The sequence below is a fragment of the Schistocerca gregaria genome, chromosome 4, assembly GCF_023897955.1.
Source record: "Schistocerca gregaria isolate iqSchGreg1 chromosome 4, iqSchGreg1.2, whole genome shotgun sequence".
In the NCBI taxonomy this organism is placed as follows: domain Eukaryota; kingdom Metazoa; phylum Arthropoda; class Insecta; order Orthoptera; family Acrididae; genus Schistocerca; species Schistocerca gregaria.
In genome coordinates this window covers 784,998,386-785,020,503 of record NC_064923.1, presented here as the reverse complement: position 1 = coordinate 785,020,503, position 22,118 = coordinate 784,998,386, and the positions used below count along the sequence as shown (strand labels likewise).

General features: G+C 42.8%; 1 protein-coding gene across 1 annotated transcript in view; it reads left to right on the top strand.

Annotated features, from left to right (window-relative positions):
• LOC126267433 (nuclear pore complex protein Nup205-like) overlaps window positions 1–22,118 on the top strand; it is a 289,070-nt gene that overhangs the window by 36,313 nt on the left and 230,639 nt on the right. Inside the window, exons 3-5 of the mRNA XM_049972686.1 lie at window positions 8,840–9,008; window positions 10,753–10,971; window positions 21,703–21,883. Coding sequence (XP_049828643.1) covers window positions 8,840–9,008; window positions 10,753–10,971; window positions 21,703–21,883 — 569 coding nt within the window. The remainder of the gene's footprint in view (window positions 1–8,839; window positions 9,009–10,752; window positions 10,972–21,702; window positions 21,884–22,118) is intronic.

Sequence of the window (22,118 nt, the reverse complement as noted above, 5' to 3'; positions counted from 1 at the left end):
GTTATTGTTCCAATTTACGTTATTTGTGATTGTAATCCCTAAGGAGGTAGTAGCCTTCAGGTTTGTGTGACTTATCGCATAATTGAAATTTAGCCGATTTCTTTTAGTAATCATGTGAATAACTTCACACTTTCAGAATGAGATTTTCACTCTGCAGCGGATTGTGTGCTGATATGAAACTTCCTGGCAGATTAAAACTGTGTGCCGGACGGAGACTCGAACTCGGGACCTTTGAGTTTCGCGGGCAAAAAGCTCTTCACGAAACTTGCAGAACTAGCACTCCTGAAAGAAAGGAGAGATTCTGTGAAGTTTGGAAGGTAGGAGATGAGGTACTGGCAGAAGTAAAGCTGTGAGGATGGAGCGTGAGTCATGCTTGGGTAGCTCAGACCGTAGAGCACTTGCCCGCGAAAGGCAAAGGTCCCGAGTTCGAGTCTCGGTCCGGCACACAGTTTTACTCTGCCAGGAAGTTTCAACTTCACACTTTTCTTTAGTCAGGGTCAATTGCTATTTTTGCATCAACACAGATAGCTTATCTAAGTCATTTTGCAATTTGTTTTGGTCGTTTGATGACTTTACAGGATGGTAAATGGACAGCATTACCTGCAAACTATCTAAGACAGCTACTCAGATTGTCTCCTATGTCCTTAATATAGATCGGGAACAATAGAGGGCCTATAACACTTCCTTAGGGAGCACAGACTATGTGTCAATAAATCTTTTTCTTCCAGGTACTTCATAATGTTCGAACATATACAGAGAAGGCAGCATGAATGGTCAAAGGTTTCTTTAATCCGTGGGAGAGTGTCACGGAGATCAGAGATACTGAAGGAACTGAACTGGAAGACTATTGAAGAAGATAGACGTAAACTATCTTGAAAAAGTCTATTAAGAAAATTTCAAGAACCAGCTTTAAATTATAGTTCTGGGAATGTGCTAAAACCCCCTACGTATTGCTCACGTAGTGATTGTGAGGATAAGATTAGTATAATTACTGCATGCACAGAGGTGTTCAACAAATTATTCTTCCCATGCTCCATATGTAAATGGAACAGAGAGAGAGACCGACCCTAATAACTGGTACAATGGGATCTACTGTTTGCCCCCCCCCCCCCCCCCCCCCCCCCCCTGTGGGTCCTTGGGTTAGAATAGGCCCATGGCATTCCTACCTGTTGTACGAGGTGACTAAAAGGTCACGCGTTTCAGCCTTTATGTGATGGTCCCCTGTAGGGTTTGACCTCCATTCTTCAAAATTTTTCCGAAGAGCGAACCAATTGGGGAAGGGCATCTTATAAGTTGCATCGTGTCCATCGTGCAGTGAGATCCTTAGCCCACTTTCTCGTCATCGTATTGCAGTCCTGTCCATTCTCCATCTCGTGGGCGGGGACACCTTCGTGGGTGCGTTTTCCACCATGCACTATGCAGTGTCAATTTCTGCGTCGACGATGACCGTGGACTTCTTTGCACATTATATCAACCACGGTAGCCAGTCCGTTGTATGTACCCTATTGGTTGTAGCCCCCTGACCACACAGAGATCGCTCTGCTGATGCCTGCGCTGTTAACTCCCCACTTGTGCCAAGGGGTAGATGCCCATCCCCCTGGGGCATTGGGACTCACAGCAATGGCCATCCTGCCAGGTGGCCTTTGCTGCGGCTGGGTGGTGCCTGTGGGGGGGGGGGGGGGGGGTGACATCAGGGCTGATGACATGTGATGAAGCGTAGTCCATCATCTCTTGCTGGTGGTAGGTGGTGAAACACCAGCAGTCTCTAAGTGATCATGGACTCAATTCAACGCATAGAAGTAAGACTCCAAATAGTTCACCTCCCTGGCCACACCATGGGAGGAATGTCAGGCTAAGGATGACAGCAGATCTTATTTGCCCCGGTATCTTGTATGTTTGAGAGCTGATGGGGAGTCTTTAATGACGATGAAGCCTCAGTTTTTTGTTGAGCATTTACAGGACAAGTTCGGGGAGGTGGAGGGCTTGTCCAAAATGAGATCTGCATCAGTCTTGATCGAAACAGCATCCTCTGCCCAGTCATGGGAGTTACTCGCTTGTGACAAGCTGGCGGATGTTTCTGTAACCATCACGCCCTGTAAGAACTTAAATATGGTCCAGGGTATCATTTTCACAGAGACCTTTTGGAGTCCAATGATAAGCTGCGCGCCAATGTAGAGCGGCGAGGTGTACATTTTGTCCGGCGTGTCTACCGGGGTCCGAAGGATAATCAGCTTGCCACTGGTGTCTTCATTTTGGCCTTTGAGGGTGATACATTGCCTGAGAAGGTCAAGGTGATGGTCTACCGGTGTGATGTAAAGACCTATATCCCTCCACTGATGAGATGCTTTAAGTGCTGGAAGCTCGGTCATATGTTTTCCCGCTGTACTTCCAGCATCACATGTCAAGATTGTGGACGTCCATCACATCCCAGTAATCCATGTGCCCCACCCATCTGTGTCAGCTGTGGAAAGCACCATTTGTCTTGCTCGCCTGACTGCAGGATTCTCCAGAAAGAAAGGAAAATCATGGAGTAAAAGACCCTGGACCGACTGACCTATACTGGGGCTAAGAGAAAATTTGAACGCCTGCATCCTGTGCGTATGACATCGTCATAATCCACTGCTACAACAGTTCTTGCACCATCAGCTCTGCTAACTCAGGTCTCCTCTCAGAGCTGGAAGACTATACCTGCCCCCTTGATGGTGGGGGGTACTTCCCTCCCTGTTGTTCTTGCACCAACTACTTCAGGAGCAACCCCCACCCCCCAATCCACCAACCATCGGGGACGTCTGTCCCCCCACTAAGCCGGAGAAGCGTAAGTCTTCTTCAGCTTCTCTCGCTAGGAAGGGGTCCCTTGGGTCACTCCCTTCCCAGGTTTCTTCTAATGGGAAAGACAATGCCTGCCAGTGGCTGAAGAGCCCAGAAGCAGCTGGTCATTTGGCTTCACTCTCATCCTCAGTCCTCGAGACTGAGCCAGTGAAGTCCTCCCAGCCGGGGAAACCCAAGGAGCAGCGAGAGAAATCCAAAAAGAAGACCCCTAAGACCAAGGAAATTGCGGTGGCACAAACACCATCGCTACCTTCAAGCTCTGCAGCTGAGGATGGGGTGGAGATTTTGGCGTCCGCTGGGGTCCTAGATCTTGCCAGACTCTCGGACACAATGGATATGGACTGCTAAGGCAATAAATTGGTGGCAGCAGGTGACTCTGAGGCGTAAACTGCCTCATTGAATGTTCCATGCTTTCTCAGTCTCACAATGCACCCTCCAGTGGAATTGTGGCGGTTTTTTCCACCGCCTGGCTGAGCTACGGCAACTGTTAAGCTTTACACCTGCTATCTGCATTGCCCTCCAGGAAAGCTGGTTCCCAGCAATGCGACCCCCGCCCTCCACCGCTATAAGGGATATTACAAGAACTGTAGCGACTATAATCGAGTGTCCGGTGGAGTTTGCGTTTATGTCCTAAATTCGGTCTGTAGTGAACATGTGCCCCTTCAAACCCCTCTTGAAGCAGTGGCTGTCACAATAATGACAACGCAGGAAATAGCTGTCTGCAATGTATATCTTCCTCCAGTTGGTGCAGTATCCCTGAATGTATTAGCTGCACTGATTGATCAACTCCCTAAACCTTTCCTACTTTGGGAGATTTTGATGCCCATAAACCCTTGTGTGGTGTTACCATGCTTACTGGCCGCGGCAGAGATGTCGAAACTATACTGTCTCAGTTCGACCTCTGCCTCTTAAATACTGGGGCTGCCACACATTTTAGTGTGGCTCATGGTAGTTACTCAGCAATTGATTTATCAATTTGCAGCCCAGGGCTTCTCCCGTCTATCCAATGGAGAGCACATGACAACCTGTGTGGTAGTCATACTGCCACAGCATCAGGCACACGGACACCTGCCCAGTTGGGCTTTGAATAAGGTGGACTGGGGAACTTTCACCTCTGCTGTCACCGCTGAATCTCTGAAGCCTCTGCGTCGGAGAATTACCCCTCAGCCTTTCGCACACTCAAACGGTGGCTGGAAGGGAACATCTACTCATTCCCTACACACTGCAGTGAATCTTATAACGCCCCATTTATAGAGTGGGAGCTCCTCAGAGCCCTTGCAAATTGCCCCAACACAGCTCCTGGGCCTGATCGCATCCACAGACAGATGATTAAACATGTCTCATCTGACTACAAGCGACATCTTCTTGTCATCTTCAACTGGCTCTGATGCAATGGTATCTTTCCATTGCAATTGCAGGAGAGCATCATCATTCCGGTGCTCAAACCCGCTTGATGTGGGTAGCTATCGGCTCATCAGCCTTAGCAACGTTCTTTGTGAACTGCTGGAACGTATGGTGTGTTGGCAGTTGGGTTGGGTCCTTGAGTCACGTGGCTTGCTGGCTCCATGTCAGGGTGGCTTCCGCCAGGGTCGCTCTACCACTGATAATCTTGTGTCCATCGAGTCTGCCTTCGGAACAGCCTTTACTAGACGGCTACACCTGATTGCAGTCTTTTTTGACTTATGTAAATCATATGGCACGACTTCGCGACATCATATCCTTGCCACATTGTATGAGTGGGGTCTCCAGGGACCACTCCCGATTTTTAATCCATAACTTCCTGTCGCTCCGTACTTTCCATGTTCAAGTCGGTGACTCCCATAGTTCCATCCATATCCAGGAGAATGGAGTCCCGCAGGGCTCTCTAACGAGTGTGCCTATATTTGCTAGCCATTAACGGTCTAGCAGCAGCTGTCGGGCCCTCCGTGTCACCTTCTTTGTATGCAGACGACTTCTGCTTTTTGTACTACTGCTCAAGTACTGTTGTTGCTGAGCGGCGCCTCCAGGGAGCCATCCACAAGGCGCAGTCATGGGCTCTAGTCCACAGCTTCCAGTTTTCAGCTGCAAAGTCGTGTGTCATACACTTCTGTTGGCATCGTACCGTTCATCCAGATCCCGCACTTTACCTTAATGATGATCCACTCACCGTAGTGGAGACATATCAATTCCTAGGACTGGTTTTCGATGCTCAATTGGCTTGGCTCTCATCACTGTCAGCTTAAGCAGAGGTGCTGGCAGCACCTCTATGCCCTCCGTTGCCTGAGCAACACCAATTGGGGTGCAGATTGCTGTACGCTGCTGCAGCTCTACAGAGCCCTTGTCCAATCCCGAATTGACTATGGGAGTGTGGTTTATTGTTTGGTAGCGCCTTCAGCATTGCATTTACTCGACCCTGTGCACCACTGTGGAGTTCAATTAACGACAGGAGCTTTTAGGACGAGTCCGGTGACCAGCGTACTGGTGGAGGCTAGTGTCCCCCCACTGCAGATCAGACATGTGCAACTGCTCGCCAGCTACGCAGCACACATTCATAGTTCCCCTGAGCATCCGATTTACCATCTCCTTTACCCACCTGCGGCAGTCCATCTCCCGCATCGGCGGCCCAGATCGAGGCTAACTTTTGCAGTTCGCGTGCACTCCCTTCTCTTCAAACTGGAGTCCTTCCCTTTACCACCTCTGCTTGCGGTCCATTCACGTACGCCTCCATGGTGTACGCCTTGGCCGCAGATTCATCTGGACCTTTGGCATGGCCCTAAGGACTCAGCTAACCCCGCCAATCTCCGCTGTCACTTTTTCTCGATTCTGGACATGTTCCTGGGCTCTGAAGCGGTTTACACTGACGGCTCAATGGCTGATGGTCATGTAGGCTTCGCATGTTGGCTGCAGTGTTTTCACTGCAGAGCTGGTGGCCATATCTCGTGCTCTTGTGTACATCCGCTTATGGACTGGTGAGTCATTTCTCCTGTGTACTGACTCACTGAGCAGCCTACAAGCTATCGACCAATGCTACCCCCGCCATCCTCTGGTAGCGCCCATTCAGGATTCCATCTATGCCCTAGAACATTCCCGCCATTCCGTGGTGTTTGCGTGGACCCCAGGACACGTTGGAATCCCCGGCAATGAACTTGGCGGCAGGCTGGCCAAACAGGTGACGCGGAAACCACTTCTGGAGACAGGCATCTCCAAAGATGACCTGCGTTCTGTCTTACACAACAGGGTTTTGCCGGCTTTGGGAGACGGAATGGCATAACAGCAAGCACAATAACTGTGTGTCATTAAGGGGACTGAATGTGTGGAAGTATTCCGTGCAGGCCTCTCCCAGGGAATCAGTTTTCCTCTGCCGGCTCCACATTGGCCGTCGCGAGGACCCACCTCAGTGTCGCTGTGGCTCCCAAATGACAGTTGTCCACCTTTTGCCGGATTGCCCACTTTTAGCCATTCTGCGGCAGACTTTTAACTTTCCCAGCACCCTGCCTTTGGTGTTGGGCGACAGTGCCTCCACAGCAGCTTTAGTTTTACGTTTTATCCGTGAGAGTGGGTTTTGCACTTCTGTGTAGGTTTTAGTGCTTATAGGGTGGAGGTTTTAATGTGTTGCAGAGTGGCTGGCTTTACCTTTTTATTCTCGTGGTTGCCCAGTCACTGTAATCTGCTTTCGTGTTTTACTATCTTCTGTTTCTAGCATCTCTCTGTTGTTTTCTTGTCCTCTGTTGTTCCTTTTGGTGTTCGTTGCCTTCCCTCTGTTCTTGTGGCTTTTCCTTTCTTTCCATTTTTTGTTATACGTTTCGTCCATTTTATTCTCACACTTGTGGCGTAGTTTTATTAGGACCAAGGGACCAATGACCTTGTAGTTTGGTCCCTTCTCTCGCCTTTAAACCAACCAACCAATCTACTGTTTGCCTTGCACCTCATGGTTTGCAGAATATGGATTTAGATGTAGACGTGAAATTAATAACAGTTACATGTATTTGGCAATGTTTGTAATAAAGACATTTGCAAGATGTGTGGTTATCTTATTCAAATAATATCTTATTGCTCTTTTTTTTCTTGAAATTTATTGTTATTAGCTCATGGAAATTCTGTAGAACAATGTTTAGTGAAAATGTGCTTGGTAATCTAGCACTATCATCTGCAAATCAACCCACATTGTTGTGACTGTCAATTGTCTGAAAGAGTGGTTGTCCTTCAGTCTGCCAGTGTGACTGAATTTTAATTTTTAATTAATCTGGAAGGCAAGTAATGTTACTCCAATATGTCATTTGTGTGTGACAATTAGTGTCTACTTTTTTGAACTGTGCAACTTTTATTTATTTAAAATTGCATAATGGGAGTTCTTATAAACTAGTTGTTGTAAAATTGTTAACTTCATCTTGGCTGTGTGTGGTGGATAAATCTTTGACCCTTGATAATACGCTTATATTGTCAGCAAACATTGTTTCTAAAAGATTTTGCAAGGTGATTTATGTAAGTGAAGAACTTGCCCTGAATAGTATGGGGCAGCATTTGCTATGTTTCTGGATCTACTTCATCATCTTCATTAGTACTCTGCACACCACCTGACAGTGAGAGGAAGCAGTATGTTGTCTGACTCTTCTCAGAGGAGAGAGAGCTTTGCGAGACAAAAGCCCAGTTCCCAGAAGGAAGAGAACTTTGTGAGACAAAAGTCTAGAACATTTTCTTTCAGTGGCAGACTCCTCAAGAAATTACAGTACCTCTGTATTCATTACGGTGTTGAAAGGCAGTAGTAGTGAACGACTAACACCCCCTGATAGTCTCAAAAGATGGTGACCTTTGCCTCTTTTTTTTTTTTTTTTTTTTTTTTTTTTTTTTTTTTTTTTTTTTTAGCACTTTTGTCAGGTTTCTTCCACACTGTGCTCTGACATTTTGTTGCCGAGGTTCGAGCAATGGATCCAGGTCTTGTCCCGATTTGAATGCTCATACAGCATTCCCTGCAGACAGACGTTAACTTCCAACAGATATTGACAGTGGATAGTTGTTTTGCTGCAATAAAAAACAAATGGCAGACACAGCCCACAAGCAGACACAATTTGGAGTGGTAACTCCATGTTCACTGGCGGCCTACTGGCAAGATACTGCAGTATGCACCACAAGTTGGTGAGAGCATTGTCAACACACACCAGTTGAACTCTCCAGTCCTCAATTTATTTTGCAGAATAATAAAATGGTAAACGTACTTATTGGTTGATCCTCATATTAAGTGGCAAGTTGATACCACCTCTTACAACAACATTATCAGGAAACGTATTCAGGAAATTCTGCAAGTTCTGTGTGAAGCACTCTACCACTACGGCTCCTGATTCAGGAGGTCTATAAATGAACCTGATTACCATATTTGACCCACTTTTGCTGATTAAGCTCACCCAGATTAATTCAGTTTCTGAATCCACAATGACATTGCTAGACATTATTGACTGAATTCTTTACTGCAATAAATATGCCAACTTGTTAATAATGCCACAATATTTTAATTTTTCCTGGGAACATTTTATGGCTTACATCATCAGCAGGATAAACAATGTCATAGAAAATACAAATGCAGAATTTTTCTTGTGAAATTTGGTAAGAAATTATTTATTCCGAGCTATATATTGATTTCTGTAAAGAGATTCCACAATGGAAGACAATATGAGGCAGTAAATAAGTGTTGCATAGAAAAGATGGCCAGGTTTCAATTAAAGGCTATCTTTTCAAACACACCCCTTTTGTGCTAGTAAATTTCCTTTTACACTATGCTTCTCACATTGGTCTAATAATTTTTAAGTTTTGTTGCTTTTCTGACTGATCCTCATTCACAGTTTTGTATGACTTCATTTTTTGTCTTGTGTTACATGCATCAAAATACAGCATTTGTTTTTGTAACTTTGTTATATTTATGGAAATCTTTGCTTTCAGTCCTGCTTTGTCACCAGATCATCTAGTAACCACTCACTGTAATGTTAAGACTTTGAGGTAGTTGTTGGAAGCATAATTGGTTGTCATCTTTTCTGTTTAGCCAAAGAATTCGCAGCATAGAGAAGAGCTACGAAAAGGAATTACGGAAGGTATAATGCTTCCTGGCATTGGCCATCAAACTCTGTCAAAGGAGATAGTGGATGAAGCAATAATAATTTCAGACATGTATGATCTTAACGAGTTCGTCGCACTTGACTTACTGTGCACAGGTATAGTAACTTCAGCTAACTGGAACATTATGTGTCAATTGATGAATGTTTATTTTTATGAAACTGAATATTTACTTATTCTGGGTTAGTCAGAACTACAACCATTGTAATTATTACTAAATCTATTATGTGTACTAGCAACAGCATAGAGGTCAGCTTCACTGCTGTTGCAGATATCTGTTCTGGAGACCTCCAAATATTATCAAATAAATGTTATATTCCACTTTGAGGTGCAGATAGGCAGTTTTTTCAATGAAGACATTACACAGAGTATCACAGATGCTTTTGAAGCTGCAAAAGTAGCAGTGCTATTAGTTACAAACTTTTAACACCATATGTAAAATTATGATGCCTACACAGAATTTTCGAAAATAGTAACAAGACGCATCTGAACACTTGGAGGTGCGCACACACACACCAGTTGGGTTAAGATGCTTGCCAGATATCAGGACCTGATATATTTTGTGTGTTGGTGGTTTATTTGTGTACAGCATGGTGAATATGTTTTATGATGACTGTGGAGTTCCTGATACAAAATCCAATCATATAAAAAGGAAAATCCACAATGCAATAATGACAATATTATGAAAAGGATAGTTACTACTCACCATACAGCAGAGATACTGTGTTGCAGATAGGCACAACAGAAAGATCGTAAAACGAATATTTCGGCCAAACAGGCATTCATCAGAAAACACACACACACACACACACACACACACACACACACACACACACACACACACTCTCTCTCTCTCTCTCTCTCTCTCTCTCTCTCTCTCTTTCTTTCAGTCTGGCTGCCAAGGCCAGACTGTCTGGCTTTGACAGCCATAGACTGTGGTTACATGTGTGAGTTTCATTTGCATGAATTTGTGTGTGGATGTTATCTGATTCTGATGAAGGCCTGTTTTGCTGAAAGCTTTGTTTTACAGCCTTTCTCTTGTTCCTATCTGTGTCTCAGTGTCTCCAATATATGGTGAACAGCAAGCATATAAACAGAAATTTTAACAGCAGTCCTCCTTGATTGGTGTATGAGTCTGTGCTTTATACACAGAAGATCAGAACTTTTTGATTGATCCTTGTGTCTACATAAAAGTTTGACTGATGTTTCAAATAGTCTTTTGTTTTTAAAGCATAGAGAGCTTCCTTATAAAGGAATGTGTGTGAAAGAAAATAAGAGAGAACATAGATAGCAAAATTGTTTTGCAGAAATAAGAAGTTAAAACTATAGTATAGAGCCATTGTTAGGATGTTAAAGAAGTGGAAAAGCAATAATAATTGTTCCATTGTTTGATAATCCTCTCTCCTTGTGCTTTCTTGTCATTTTATTATCAGTCAGAAAAAAAACATAATATGCAGTATGGTTTTCAGTATTTTGCGTCAGAATGTTAAGGATATTTTCGAGACTCGGTGAAAGATTGGAGAAGAAGAGAGAACAGTTATGTGCATATTATCTTTCTATCTATTACAGTATGAAAGTTGAGCCAGTGATAGCATAAATGAAAAAAAAAAAAAAAAAAAATGCTGCATTGACCTTTCCCTTTAAAAACCTTGAATGAAATATTACTAAATTTCATAAAGCATTAATATTGATTAGTCTTATTTTAAAATTTAATTTTACTAGCAGATGCAGATATGTGTTTAATGGTATATTTACAGTCAAATTTAATTTTTTCCAACCAGAACCTTGTTTGTAAGTGCTATTTGTAAGAGAAATCCTGCTGACTAATTCCTTTTCTTGTAGCTCAGCAGCGCATGCCTCATCACCCAGGTCTGCCTCGAGGGCTGGTTGCTGTCTTGCTGTACTATGATGGCAGGCGTGCCTTAGTCTATGCTTTGCGTGCATTAGTGCAAGCTCGAAATGGAATTTCGTGGACTGTGAGTTCAACTGAGGAGGTCACCAGATACATCACGCGTTATACCCAGGAGCTGATGGATCATGGTGTAATAAACCGGATACTGGGTGAGCTATACACTTTTATATTTGCTTGTGTCGCTTCTTACGCAGAAGATGTGATTGTAATCAGATGTAATAATGTGAACTATTTAATACACCATGCTGTAATTGAAAACAGAGGTAATATTTTGGAGGGATTGCAGGTTTTTATGTCTACAATATCTGTTCATTGGCAGTGAAACTCAAATATTGAGTATATAGCTAGATCATCATATATTTGTACATTCTCCACTTATCTTTGCCTTTGTCTTTACCTGTGTGTCACATTTCTCACACCAGAACAAACTATTTGATAAACCTATTTAAAATGTAGCTAAAAATCCTTCAGTTACATTCAATAAAATGCACGTAATGGATGATGAATGTTATTAATATCAAGAGTTCAAATGGCTTCCTTGCATTAATTATTATTGTGTTCATTGTGTTAATAAAGTGCTGAATTGTCAATATTAAAAAAGGTTTTTGTCTTTGAGAAAAGCAAAATTGGCACTTTAAAAAATCTGTAGCAATTAGCTGTTGTTTCATATTGTAGGTATTTGCAAGAATGAATCAATATAAGAGTAAGTGCAAGTGATAATGCTCTGACATTTAGTTAGCTGAATGTATTGTAACTTGTACAAAAGTTCCTCAGTAATTCGTGATTCACTGGTGTGAAAAGAATTCTCCTCTCTTAAACTTCTGTACATTTATACCTTAAGGGAAGAGATCTGAAAAGTATGTTAAAATGACAGGGTAACTGTTCATTCATTACTACCTCTTTTCATCCTAGTTTGACGACTGTGGCTGTGCGGCAACCCCAGTTTGTTTGTAACTGTGTTGGAAAACTACTTTGATATTTCTTATTGTGATAGTCTTATGGATGTGTTCAAAGCCCATATTATGTCACAAATTTATCAATGCATGAACAATTAAAAATACAAAGGAACATAACTGTACCTATTATGACAGGCCGATATAAAGGTAATCACTTCTCATCTATCCCTAAGAGGCTCATGAGTTAGCAGGCCATAGAAAAAGAACATGGAGTGTATGCTTTTTCTGCTAGGAAAGAAAGGGTGATGGTTGTCTGGTGTGAAGTGGAAGGCTGCTGGTGAAGTTTCCTGATGTGCAGTCGTGGTCCATTAAACTATTTGTTTCTAACATTTCGTCTAAGTCAGTGTTGGAAATTTTCAGAGGTGCTCCTCGTCGCATTGAGTCTTGTTGATAGCAGCACTGCAGATGTCCAATAAAGCTCTGGATGAAACTTAAGGGATGCAAAATTCCATGGTCCACAGCCACACAGCTCGAAAGGTTCACCAGCAAACAATACAATTGTTCATGAATGCAATCAATGTGAAGTGGAAGGTGTTACCATCTTGGTTGATGCAGTGGTAGTGGACGCGATGATGATGGCCTGGGACGTCAGATCATCTGAGACTGGGGAGACCCAGAGAATCTGCTGGCGTCCAGAGGTGTGGGCCAGACGATGAGAATATTTGTTGATGACTATGTCAAGATGGCAGCTGTGGGTCGGTGAAGTACTGAGGAAGTAGTAACGGATGTCACAGAGAAGTTGTGACCTCTGCAGTGATTCAGTACCTGTCTCCTGAAGCACAGCAATGCTGTTTAGCTCTGCAGTGAATGGGGGATGCAGGTGTCCAGTTTTGTATGATTTGAAATGTAGGCCCTGCTGATTCAGCAGGTGGAGCTTGAATTTGCACGAGTGCCCACGAGTTATGCATTTTGCCGGCCTAAAAGTAGCTTTGTAGATCTGAATGATGGCTACTATTTTATCCAATGATGGATTTGTCAGCATCAGTACCTCCATCAGGAACGTATGGAATGTTGATATATCTGATCATTGAATCACAGTATGATCCGCCAAACCTTGTATTCAAATCTGTCATGGTGCCTTGTAAAACAGGCACGTGCTAAGAATAAGACTGACTGCCTCCTCTATTCTGCTGGAAAGTAAGCTGTACACTTGCTATGTAGATTCATTGCTCAGAGCACTGAGAAAGTTACATCTTCACTTATTGTAGCTCCGTAACATAATGTTGTCAAGGGGAAATATTTTTTGGAATAATTGGCACACCTCTGATTGCTACAAGCTTTCTGTTATATCATATGTATGAAAATTTAGGCAGAGCCACGTGATATATGTATCCTAATTTACGTTGCTAACTTGAATTCTGAAGAGAAAAAAAGATGATGCTAACGTATCGTTCATGTGGCTGGATCGTAGGTTGGAGGCTGATAATCTGTTGGGGCAGCAGTTGCAGTGATTTTTCCATATGCTCCCAGTGCAGTTAATCCTGTTGCCGTCTCTGCTGTATGAACAGGGAACAGGGCAATGGCATTGCTAAATGGCTGTTCTGTTTTCATGAGACGCAGAGTAGCCTTACTTTTTATGTTATGATGAGAGGTTATGAGCAACTGCTGACACTGCAGTTTAGTCATGGGGAATAATGTGAGTTGTCGAATTTGGTTCACTGTCTATTGGTTGTGGGATTCTTGCTCTGACATAACACATTAAGTATGTGCAGACACTATGTATGATTAAAGACAGCATGTAGCTTGAGGAATTCTCGGATGTCAATCCGTGTCATTGCAAGTTCTCCTCAATATTTTGGCAGAGTTGTTGAAATCTCCAGGTGGTTTTTCTTGTCTCCTGCTCCACACTCGTCAGAATTGTATATACTATTATGTGTAAATTGAAGGTAGAGGGGAGAATTGAAAGGAAAGGGAAGGGAAGGAACTTTTGATGTCTGTGATAACGAGGGAAAACGTTTGCTGGACCGGGATTCGAACCCTGAGATCTCCTGCTTGCTACACTGTTGTGTTAACCAATGCGCCACCCAGATACAATGCATATAGCAACTGTGCCGACCATATCGCCACACATCTCGGCCGACCCACAGTCCCACCTTGTGCCACCTATCTGCAGTCCCTGTTGATGTCCTTCATGCTCGCTACTATGACAGGGTGTATACGCCCTGGGGTAACCGGAAAATCTGGGAAAATGCAGGAATTTTTTCATCCGGGAGAAAAACTGGAAAAACACGAGAAATTTTTTAGAATTCTGGGAATTTTTCAGTGTTTTAGTTTTCAGTTAATTTTTAAGAATTTGGACTCTTAAGAACTGATTGTCTAACAAAGAATATTACTAGAATGAGATTTTTCACTCTGCAGCGGAGTGTGCGCTGATATGAAACTTCCTGGCAGATTAAACCTGTGTGCTCGACCGAGACTTGAACTGGAGACCTTTGTCTTTCGAGGGCAAGTGCTCTACCAACTGAGCTACCGAAGCACGACTCACGCCCGGTACTCACAGCTTTGGAAGGTAGGAGATGGATACTGGCAGAAGTAAAGCTGTGAGTACCGGGCGTGAGTCGTGCTTCGGTAGCTCAGTTGGTAGAGCACTTGCCCGCGAAAGGCAAAGGTCTCGAGTTAGTCTCGGTCTGGCACACAGTTTTAATCTGCCAGGAAGTTTAAAGAATATTACTGTATCCCACTACAGTTGAATTATACTGCAGCGGCCTCGTGGAATAACTGCGCAGTTTGAGATTGCGCGGCCCCTCCCGCCAGAGATTCAAGTACTCCCTTTGTGTGTGTGTGTGTGTGTGTGTGTGTGTGTGTGTGTGTGTGTGTGTGTGTGTGTTAGCAGAATTTAGTTTAACTAGTTTGTAAGTCTAGGGCCAATGACCTCAGCAGTTTGGTCCCTTAGGAATTCGCACACATTATACTGCAGCAATAAATCATAAACAACAGGAAAAAATAAAGTAAAACTTTAGTTGCAAAGGAAATGCACCATTTACAACAAAACACATTGTAGATGCAAGGGTCTGCCAAAAGAAAAATGTGTTAAAGGCATTAGAACGAAAGACTACTTAATACTTCGTAACAGCAAACTGCTTGCGATGAGCGTGACACCACAGCTGTTTACATTAGCTTCATTAGAGCAGTTGCCTGGCTCATGCGCCTATGCAGTTGAGTTGCATTTGAACAGTACACTGTCTCGCTTCTGGCTACTTGAAGTGTGACTGTTGGCTGTATCGGCTGTAGCAAGTGGCCGTATGCCACTCGGAAAAAATTTTCTGGCATGCAGTGTTTACATTTACTGATTTTGCTGTTTCCTCTTCGTTTACAGCTCTTGTGTCAAATGAAAACAAAACGGATTCCTGTGACCGCGAGCTGTCAATTGAATTAAAATACATTTACATGATTATAGAATGCCAAAATAAGTTAGTAGTTTCAGTTTTTCTGTCTCATTTTATTTCCATGTTTTTGACAGTCAAGCATTAATCGCTTTGCAGAATGAAGAAGTTATTTTTGTCGGTTTGCTAAATAAATTTGGCTGCTATTAATCTTTTCTGCTGAGGCAGTCAATTTATTTGAAATGAAGTGTTTCATTCCAGACTATTGGCTAGTGTCAACCGTTTGCTGGATTTCAAGTGCACGTTTTCATCTTCTGGCTCGAATGGCATTATGCCGTGATAAATAACCTAACGAGATAATGTAGTACTTATACTCTAAGAAAATTTACATCCCAAAAACCACACTGAAAGGTTAAATATCAGGTTGGTGCCTACTTCATTGTGAATCTGGATATACGAATGTGAACTTTAAGCGGAAATATGTATTTTAGTATGGTTTACGAAATTCCGATGCTTTTGGAGTATCATTTGATGTCCTGTTTCTTTTACGACATAATGTAAGATCTCTTGATGCTTTAAATGTATGAACATACAGACTTCCTATGTATTGTAGCTGTGCATACTCAAAAACGACTGTTTTCTGGCGGTCAAAGGCAACTGCTGAAACGAACTTGTTTCTAATAGGTCACGGGAAAATATGAATGGTGGTTTGAAAAGTGCCACTTCAATGTAAGTTACCATTAAGTAATAGGAATTATGTTGCATATGAGAGTGTGTGATGAATTTTTAAAATCAGAGTGTTTGCCTCTCATTTAAAACTTAACTCTTTGAGACCAGCCACTTTGAAGAATTTCAATCCCAGAAGACCAGACATTTATGTCATTATTTAAAATTTTACTGGCACATATGTGTGATGTATCTTAGAGTGAGTGTAACTCGCGCAAAAAAAGACCAATTTATATTTGAAAACTTAACTTTTCTGGCGAATTATTGATCTTTGAGACAAGTATTATACATGAAAGTGTAGCTTTTCTTGTAGCTACAGTTGTATCATATTTTAAACCATTAACTTTTCCTACTTGTGTGTTCATGCTACTTAAGTGCTGTTGCTGTTGACTGGCTACATCAGATGTTCTATGCTCTGAATATCTGCTTTCATTGGCTGGCGAGATCACGTGACATGAGCTATGATTGACTTAAAAAGTGCTAAAAAGTGCACTGCAGTCTCAATTTCAACACTTCGGAAACTAACGTTCTGTGTTTGGTGGAATTCGAATGTATACTTTTGTAATATGAAAATACTGCGCATCAAAAATTTACATTGTTTTTGCTCGCGCTCATTTACTAATGTGCCGGGAAGTTTGAGCTGATGCATAAAACCTTAAACTCTTCAAAGCATTGACAAGTTTTACAATTCTGAGGGAAAGTATACTGCCACTTAACACAGAAAAAGTATATTTTCATGTGGAAGATAGAGTATTTTTAACCAGGAAATATGATAAAACTCTGAGAAATTTTTTTTCCTTGTCCACTTATACATTTTGTATGAGATTTCTGAAGGCATAATTGTGCATGCGCTCTGAAGAAGATGGATTCATTGCCCATTGAGGTGAATCGTTATGTGAAGGCGTGGTGCGCACCACATGACATGTCCAAAACAGCAGACACCATACATTCATATAATTGATTTGCCTCAATGGACAATGAATCCATTTTTTTCAGTGCGGATGCTCAGTTATGTCCTACCTCCTGTGGGAATCTGAAAGAATTGAGCATGGAGGACACGGACAGGGACTGCGGATGTAGCACTAGGTGAGTGTGGATTGGACGAGAGGCTGTCGCAATAAACACTGTGTGCAGGTGGAACAGTGGTTACTGCAACTGCCTAGTAAGCAGGAGATCGTGGGATTGGGTCCCAGTCTGGCACACACTTTCACTCGCCACCGCTGATTCTGCATTAAGTCCTGTTGCAACTGACATTGGTAGTCAGTCCCTCCCCTCCCCTTTCCTTCTCCTCTTCCCCCCCTCCTCCCCCCTCCTCCTCCTCCTCCTCCTCCTCCTCCTCCTCCTCCTCCTCCTCCAGTTTAGCTATAACGAATCACAGCTGTGGATTCTACGTGGTGTCTCTTCTTCCGGACGTCTCCGAAAGAACAGACACTACGCATTTATATAAATATCCTAGATATGTTGCCGTTACCCCCTCCACAGATCTGCTCTTTTGCTAGTGGTGCCCGGCTATGATCTGTGGCCTTGAGTCCCTGCTATATTGTCATCTGCAGACCTTAATGTATGTTAACTCTTTTTTTTTTTTTTTTCCCCACAGTGCAGTGTTTTACACCTGACTCAGTTAATTGTACTATCTTGACACCAATTATTAGGCCATCTCTTACTTCAGTTATTAGTGTCCAAGACGGTCTAATTACCCCCAGTAGGCTCGCTGCTTTTTGGTCGGTTCGTGCTTCCCTACCACGGGTCCCCACCATTTACGGCATCTTTTCCCTTCCATGCTGCATGTCTGTCTGTCCTCCTGCTATTCTTTTTCCCCCTCCTTTGGGATACATGTCTGGGATGTTTTTGGCCATGTGTTCTGTATTTTCAGTAGTTTACCATTGTTTTTCATTCCTTTTTTTCTTTCTTTGTTCACCTTCTACTTTACTTCGTCTGGTTCGGCATTTGAGGTTCCTCTTTTTCCTTCTTCCTACCTCTGCACTACTGAAGGCTGTCCCACACGTCTGACACGCAACAGGTGACTGGGTAACATGTAATTCCCGACCCCAGGTAGACAGGTAGGGTTCGCACGTAGCCCCTGGCACAGGCCAGACCCAGGGAGGGATGATTGCCTGAGCTGCTACCGTCCAAAATTCCCGATTGGTCCTCTGTCAGGTGTTCGGGAGATGTGACCTGAGGTGTGAACTATCACCTGAGGCAGGAGAGGCCCACTTCTGAGTGGTGTCCCCAGCTGGGAGTGTACCATCGGAGACACTGAGAATCGTGGGGGATTTTCTTGCAATCGGCCAATCTTCACAGTCCACGTCTACCAAACTTACATGGAATGAAGCTCCCAATTCAAAGACCCTCCCAGTTGCACCACAGCTCCCTGTACTGAAGACTGTCAGTCCTTTGCAGTGGTAAATCCGTTTCTTACTTCAGAAAGGTGTTAATGCAATTGCCGGTCCTGGAAATCGTGCGCTCGTTTATGCAGTGGTGCTTTGCTTTTGGAGACTACTTCTGATTCTCAAGCACAACAACTGCTATCTGCTTCACTTCTCCACAGCTATCCTGTTTATGTCGAGGCCCATAGAACTCTGCATTCTTCCCGTGGTGTTATTTACACTCCAGTAGGCTGCTCAGTGGTCTGACCGAGACAGAAATCCAAACGTACCTCTCAGATCAGGGTGTCATAACCGACCATCAGGTGATGAAAAAGGTAGATGCATCGTTAGTGCCCACACTCACCCTTTTTCTCACCTTTAAGGGCGTGTTGCTTCCATCCAAGATCAAAGTAGGCTGTGAAGTTATCACATTCTGACCGTACATTCCAAACCGGTGTCATCGTTACAACCACACTTGAGGGTCCTGTCGACACCCAGGCATAAGTGTCAACTGCATTGGTGACTGTGCCGCCTCCCCCTGTGTCTTCATGAGCGGTCTGTTCAGGAGACCCAGATAAAGGCAAATGTGCCTTACCTAGTCGCTTGCAAGCTATTGGTTAGTTGCAAACCCTGCATTCTACCATCTGGCACTTACAGTACCGTCCTTGTCTACATCTTGTTCCGTGAAGGACATGGTCACGCAAACATGTGACCTCAAATTCATCACTGAGGTTGTGAAATTGCCTAGTCTCGTGGTAGCATTGCAGTTTTGTCGTCCAGCTGTGCGAAGAGCCACCAAACGTTCGCTTCCTGGGGCGAAGTCACCTGCTGCACAACTGGTCACAGTGTCGTCACTTCAAACCAGAATCAAAACTGCAAAGTCTCAAGTGGAAGCATCCAGGGTCACAACCACCAAAAAAAGCCAAGGCCATCCACACAAGTGCAGGAAAGGCTATGCTGACGTTCTTCTTTAACCAAGATGTCCCCCTTCTGATTCAGTTCCTGCAGCATGGGACAATAGTGAATGCACAGTATTACTCGCAAACCTTGTCCACTCCTGCCAAGCGATCAAATCAAAACGACCAGGCAATCTCACCTCTGGGGTGATTCTGCTCCACGACAATGCAAAACCTCATGTGGCCAACACAGTTGTGGCACTCCTGCAGAAATTCAAATGGGAGGTTCTTGGCCACCCTCCGTGCAGCCCGGACCTCTCTCCCTGTTATTATATCATTTTTGGTCCCTTTAAAAAGGCTCTTGGGCAAACAATTCACCTCGGACGATGACATCCAGCTGCACATGCGGAATTGGTTATCATTGCAGCCCCGGGAATTTTATGAGACAGCTATTCGCCACCTTGGGCCACAGTGGGGCAAGTGTCTCAAGAACCAGGGTAAATACTTCAGACATACAGGTACTGGTTTCTGTGATTATACCTCCAGCTCATTTCTTTTTGAACGCCCCTTATAATATGTAATGGAGTTCATCATGACAAGAGAGAAGGCTTTGGAGTGTTGGGGATTGTAGGAGTGGCAAAAAAGGAAGAGAAGAGGAGGAAAATACGAAAAAAGGAAGGAAAGCAGGAGAAAAGATGGGAAAATCATAAAAATTTGCATGAAAATCGTGAGAACAGACAAGGGTTAACAAGAAATATCAGTTGATTGAGAATTTATCACCAGAAAAGTGGACACAACAATTCGAAAAAATTATTGAGAGAAAAAAATTGTTATTGGAAAAGTTGTGAAAACAGATGAAATTTTAAAAACGGTGCAGATGGAAAGAGGAAGATATTAGTGAAAACATAATCTATTGTTTTTGGCAAATAAAGCAACACAGGACATGGCAGTAAAAGTTGATCATTGTGGTTTGTGAAAAACAACTGCAATAAAATGAATTGTGTAGAAGCAAGATAAGTGGAGGGTGGGAAAGAAAATTGCTGTCAAATTTGCAAATAAATTGGCAAAAGATGACCAGGAGAAGGACCTGTAGTGAACTTTAAACAAACAGTTGCTCACAAATTCATAAATAACCATGGACCAGTCTATGTGCACAGAAATTGGTGCTAGAAAAGATTTAAGCATAAGATGTTGGTCAACATAGATGGTACAGATAAATAGATGAGCAAAGTAGTGTGTAAGGTCAGAAACAGATGATAGCTTGAACAAGGTAGATGACAACAAAGACTGGCAAGAGGGATACATAAGAAAGAATTATGGCCGCATGAGCTAATATATCAACAAAATCATCAATTTTTGACACTGTAGTGGGATTGTATGGATGAAAAGAATCGCACCATGTAGTGGCAGGAGAAAACATTTATAAAGGTATTGAAATTTGCAAGCTTTCGGAGCAAGTGGCTCCTCCTTCTGACAATAGGGTTGAAGGGGAAGGAAGAGAGGTGAATGAAAAGGACTGGTGAGCGATTACTGGAAAAGCATTGTGCACGAATTAATAAGAACAGAAAGCTGAGTGCATTGTATGCAGTAGAGGTGTGAACGATCAAAATATTTATATGATATTCCACCTGTGACTCACTGATATTATGTTTATAGAGTACTATGTTTTTTGATTTTGTGAAGTTCAGAATTTTACATTTATGAACATTTAAAGCAAGTTGCCAATCTTTGCATTACTTGAAATTCTTATCAAGGTCTGTTCTGTTTGAATATTTGTGCAGCTTTTTTTCAGACTGTACTTCATTGTAGCTGACTGCATCATCTGTGAAAAGTCTGAGGTTATTGTTAATATTGTCAACAAGGTCATCAATCCGAACACACTTCCCTGGGGCACATCTGATGTTACTTCTCTATTTGTCAATGATACTGTATCCAAGATAATGTGCTGCATCTTTGCTAATAAAAAATTCTCAATTCAGTCACAAATTTTGTGTTATACCTTATACAATTGTATTTTTGACAATAAGTGTACTGCTGGGCTCATTCCGTTCAAGGTTGTGCTTGTACATATCTAGGGTATTCTCTGAGCTCAGATAGTGGGATGAAAAATGTAATAGGACAACATTCTAAAGCAAGAACGACTAGCCTGTGGCACTTCCAACTTCTGCAAGGCAGAAGTGTGCCACCTCTTACATTTTTGTGGTCAAATGAAAAGGTACATGTGTAGTGTCAGCTACCCTTGAGAGGAGTGACAGACCTACAGATATGCTGTCACAGATAGCAGTGTCAAGGTTGTTGGCAAAACATCTCAAGGATGTTGTGGCTTCTGGAACAGTTATCGACTGTAGTACGTGAAACAATGGCTGTAACACTTCTCGAATAGTGGTGGTGTTCATAATTTAAACTGAGTATTAAAACACTTATTTTGGACACCAGATGTAATTATGTATTACTTTTTTTATAGTAAAATGCTAAGTAGTTAACACATTGTAGAGATTAAATGTTCACTCTTTTTATACTGTACTCAAGTTGATGCACACACACAAGAGTACAGATCAACATTTGTAAAGTTTCGTAGCATTTCTGATATCTTCATTTTTGTCCGTTTCACAGGTTTATTAGAAACAATGGATTTGACCAGTGAACTCGACTTACTTCAACAAAACCGTGCTATTGGGGGTCCAAGGCACCAACGACAGATCCTGGATATGTTCCAGGATATTCGGCAGGGTTTGGCTGATACTGTCTACTGTTGGGCTGCTCAATGTGGACTTCCTCGTGAACCGACATTTCGGTTAGTGCATTGCAATTCCATCAAGGAAAGACATTTCTGTACAGTACCATAAGACATGTGGCAAGTTTCTAAATCAGCTTTTAGGAAGCTTGAAGTTAAATTATGCAAAACATAGTCTAAATAAATGTAATTTGCCTTGTACACTTGAGACTTAGCCCCTTGCTGATTATTTCTTTTCTTATGCACCAGATAATCTTCTTAATGTTACACAGGGATTTTGTGTACAGTCTGGTTG